Source organism: Pyxicephalus adspersus, chromosome 7, assembly GCF_032062135.1.
Source record: "Pyxicephalus adspersus chromosome 7, UCB_Pads_2.0, whole genome shotgun sequence".
Lineage (NCBI taxonomy): Eukaryota > Metazoa > Chordata > Amphibia > Anura > Pyxicephalidae > Pyxicephalus > Pyxicephalus adspersus.
In genome coordinates this window covers 1,844,170-1,848,778 of record NC_092864.1, presented here as the reverse complement: position 1 = coordinate 1,848,778, position 4,609 = coordinate 1,844,170, and the positions used below count along the sequence as shown (strand labels likewise).

At 38.2% G+C, this 4,609-nt stretch overlaps 1 protein-coding gene across 1 annotated transcript in view; it reads left to right on the top strand.

The window, feature by feature from the left end:
* Positions 1–4,153, top strand: part of LOC140334633 (taste receptor type 2 member 4-like) — a 54,646-nt gene extending 50,493 nt beyond the window's left edge. Inside the window, exon 2 of the mRNA XM_072416871.1 lies at positions 3,285–4,153. Coding sequence (XP_072272972.1) covers positions 3,285–4,153 — 869 coding nt within the window. The remainder of the gene's footprint in view (positions 1–3,284) is intronic.
* Positions 4,154–4,609: the final 456 nt, after the last annotated feature.

Sequence of the window (4,609 nt, the reverse complement as noted above, 5' to 3'; positions counted from 1 at the left end):
CACCCACACCAGAGCAAGTCTCAGCATGAAAGAAACACTGACATGGAACACAGGTAGTGGATTACCTGAGAGATAGGACCCTGCGCCCGTGCCTGCGATTAGGAGCAGCGGCGCCGCCACGGCCTGCAGTGCTAACACCCCGGCCCTAGAGGGTAATTAACCTCTAGTGCCAGGGGATCACAGTGCAACTGCAGAAGAACATTGAGAGGTTAATTAACCTCTAGTGCCCCGGGATTGCAGTGGATTCTCAGAGCAGCAATCATTCTTGCAGCCCCGGGAATCCTGTTTGCAATTTCCAGCACTAGAGGTTTAATAGGGAGATGTATCCCTATTCAAAACCTCTAGTGCTCCCCGATAGCTTAGGAAAACTTTCCTCAGCCAATCAGAGAGCACTAGAGGTTTTGAATGGGGAAACTTGCAACCCGTTTAACCTCTAGTGCCAGGGATCGCACAATGAGCTGATCAATGAATGCACCCGGGCGCTGCATTCATTGATCAGCGCAGCCCGCAATCTTTTTTTTTTTCTGAAATTTGAGCTCAATCGGCGAATTTACACTGGCCATTCTTGCTTACAATTACAAGCGAGATCGAGTTTTAAAAACTTGCTCGCTCATCCCTAATATTCAATACACTAAAAACAGTAATATACCACCATAGGTATCCCAAAAACCTTGCAGGTAAAGACACTATTGCCAAGAAATTACGAAAAGTATATATTGCTACCACTAAATCAACTGCAAAGTACCCCGCATTTATGTCCGATGTTCAGGAGAGTTGAATGACTAATCCTGGGTCTGTAGCTCAAAAGCAAGAATCCAGATGATAAACCGCTTAAATAAATCCCGATAAATCCCGTTCATGTATATACATAAAAGATTCTCCTAGTTATTATCAATCTTATAAATGCTTGTATCAATCTATCACAATCGCCACCAATTATAAGGATAAAAAAAAAACGACCCCAAATTCATAACCGCAGTTTGCCACAAAAAAGAGTTGTAAATAGTTGTTTTATACTCAGGCTAAAAATTCCCTAACACAGTTCTCCTAAATAGGGAGATGCTGCACCTCCGTGTCCTCACTTCTCTTATCCTCACTGCCAAATGACGGCTTCCCTCGTTGGGGGCAAAATGCCCCGCCCCTCACAGGGAGGACTCTCGTGTGTGACCACTCATTGCTTCTGCCCATAATGGGGATCTCATTGAGCCATCTTTGATGTGGGAAACACCCATGGCAAGCAGGGCAGCATGGTATGCCAGTATGGGGGCCGCGTCCCTATAAGGGACAAAGCTCCTGACACCAATGGCAAAGTGAATACTCTCTTTGGCAGAGTGAAAGGGGTTTTGCACCCCACTGGACGCAGGGAACAATGCTAATATATCTAATCAACACTTGCTAATGTATTCAAGTATTTGCATATAATCAAATAAACATTACAGAATATATTTCCATTTCAATAAATAAATAAAATAAGGTACTATGAAATAAAAAAAACCTCTTGGAAACATTATATTTCATGAATGCTACATAACTCCCTGGTTTATCAGTAGACAGCTCTTACTTGTTACTCTGTACAAAATCTAACAACTACTACAATGTATTCATTTAGACCAGGACATTGTATGGCTTCCAGTCCGAATATCCATTTTGATTCTTTTTGTGATAATTCCTTATCAAAATTGCCACCTCTGTGGTCTAAATACACTTTTTCTAGAGCAATGAATCAAATTTCATCCAGATTAAATTCATGGGCCATTGCCACGTGGTAGTTTAATGAAGTTATAATTTTACCACTTCTTACATTATATAAATGCTCCTATATTCGTTTTCAGAAGCATCTTTTGGTCTTTCCTGTATAATACTTCCCACAGCTGCAGAAGGCTTTATACATTACTTATTCTACTTATGCTATTTAAGTTTTTCTTGCAAATTTAAAAGCCGATTTTACAAGAGAACCTCATTACTGGAGGAGTACCGTGAGTACCGCGATCCCCGGGCACGAGTACCGTGATCCCCGGATACTAAAGGTTAAATGAGGGCTTGCAATTTTAAAAGCTGTTTTACAAGCTGTCTTACAAGACAAGACTTTGAAATTATAAAAAAATTATGTATTTATTAATTATGTATTATGTATTATATATATTTTGTATATAAATTTCTGAATAGTGTATCTGTGGGAGGAAGAGAAAGAGGAAGGGAGGGAAAGTCAGGTTGCCGCGGGTCAGCTCTTTTGTACACACTGATTCCTCCATCTACACTTTGCGATTCTTTTCCTGGAAGTATCATCCAAATACAAATTACATAGTGCCCATTAACTCACAAGTTATGTACAAGCCATTGTGTTAGGTTCAAGAAAATACGAACTGTAACTAATGAACCTTAATTAATCATATCTACAAGTAAATTATCCGTCATAATAATTCATAGGAATCAGTGAGTCTCTTTAGATTTGTATACATCAGGTTGAAGACCCAAAGCACTCCAGCGATTTTGTGCATGGCATATCCACTTTTTTTCAATCACTGACATACTCCTATGATTGAATTGACTTAATTCTAACACTGTACTATAGGTCTAAATTATCCCCCGAGGAAGCCCATTTGGGCGAAACGCGTCAGGAGGAGAGCCTGCTTTGTGACTTATTACTTATACACAAGTCTGTGACTTTTTAGTCAGTAGTACAGTGTGGATAAATGACACCTTTCACCACCTTACAAACGTTTTTATCTGCATAAACAATTTTATAGGTTTTGTTGTATACTAATAAAAATTGTAGTTGATTTTATATATTATTATCTTCTTTGTGTGGATAAAAAAGCACGCCTTCTCTTTTTCTTTTTTTTCCGTTCATTGATGTTGGATGAATTTGCTTCAACCATTGACTTCAAAATAATTTAAGTTCAGCTATGAATCAACCTAAACAATGGGTAAAAAATGAATGTCCCACATTTGTATCATATTTCTTTTAATATATGTGTCTTATTATGATATGGATACAGCCTATGTTAGGACACACAAGCTGTTAGGGCTGTAAGAAAGACAACACATCACTTTTGATATATCATATAAAACATTATAAACATAAATTCTCTTCCTCAGTAGCACATCTTTCATTTTGTCATCTGACCTAAGCCAAGTCTCAGTAACCATTTGCATTGATAAGATTCCAAACATCAATTTGAGATCCTCCCAAGCTGCAAAGTTACTACCAGCACAGAGAGAAGAGAACCAGCACCACAAAATGTCTCCTTTGTTACTCACATTGCTTGTCATCTCTCTTGTAGGGACTCTGACTGCATTTCTTTTAAATACATTCATCATATTGGGAACTGGAAGAAGCTTCTTCAGTGGTGCGAAGACCAACCGAGTCAATCTTATTCATCTTCTTATAGGATTCACCAACATCCTGATGCAATGTGTAATGACTACTGATAACATTTCCTTTAGTTTCCCTGAATTTTATGATTCAATTTATCTCATTGTGACTTTTCCTATTATGTCGTTCACACGTTTCAGCTATTGGCTCATGGCCTGGCTCTGTGCCTGTTACTGCACCAATATCACCAGGTTCAATCACAGAATCTTCATCTTCATAAAGAAAGTTATTTCCAACTTCTTGCCCCATCTGCTCCTCCTATCTGGCATCGCGTCACTTGGTCTTAGTTTTGTACACTTTTATCATGTTATGTCTTATTCCTGGAAAGATTCCGTAGAAGGTGCATTTAACACCTCTGGAATGAGTCAGCCAGATGAATTTTATACCTTTACACAAATCCTATTTATTTCTGTGGACTTTAATTTCTCATTTATTATTATTGTCACCTCTCTCATGGTCACCGTGTCCTCTCTTCTAACACATATCTGGAACATGAACAAGGCCGGTTCTGACATTAAGCAGAAAATTCAGGTCCATGTCAATGCTGCAAGAACAATGATGCTGCTCCTTCTCCTTTCTTTAGCTTTCTACATCTCATCAATTTTTAATGTTACAGTGAGGTACAGCCTTGAAAATCTAACAAGTGTGGTCTGCTGGGTTCTACTCACCATGTTCCCTACAGCTGAAGGCGCCATTCTGATCCAGGCCAGCCCCAAGCTGAGGAACATGCTTCTTACATGGCTATCAGATGGGCGATTGGTTGGATGTGGAAAGTAAACCTTTCAAACAAAGATTTTCAGAAAAAAAGCATTGGGGGTTCATTCATGTATTCTACAGTAATCTGGTGAAAGATGTGTATTAGTCTTTGGTATCATGTCACCGTACTAATCATTTCATAATCTCTGGTCTATTATTATTTAAACTTTATTTCTGACCTTAATGTCATTTCAGAGTTATTATTATTAATATTATCCATTTCCCTTTTTGTTTTGGTTATTTTATTGCACATTGTTTCAAACTTTGAGTCCTCTTTTACCCTATATCTATTTAGTTCAGGGGCAGAACAACAGCTGTCATATACACACAATAATAATTACAATGTAATTGATTGGGAACATTCCAGAATGTTCAGTGCTATCTACACAATAATATTTCTACAACCTGCATTATACATCTAAAGTCATTTTACATTCCATATTAATGGAATTAGAAAAACCAGGTTATTTTATCAAA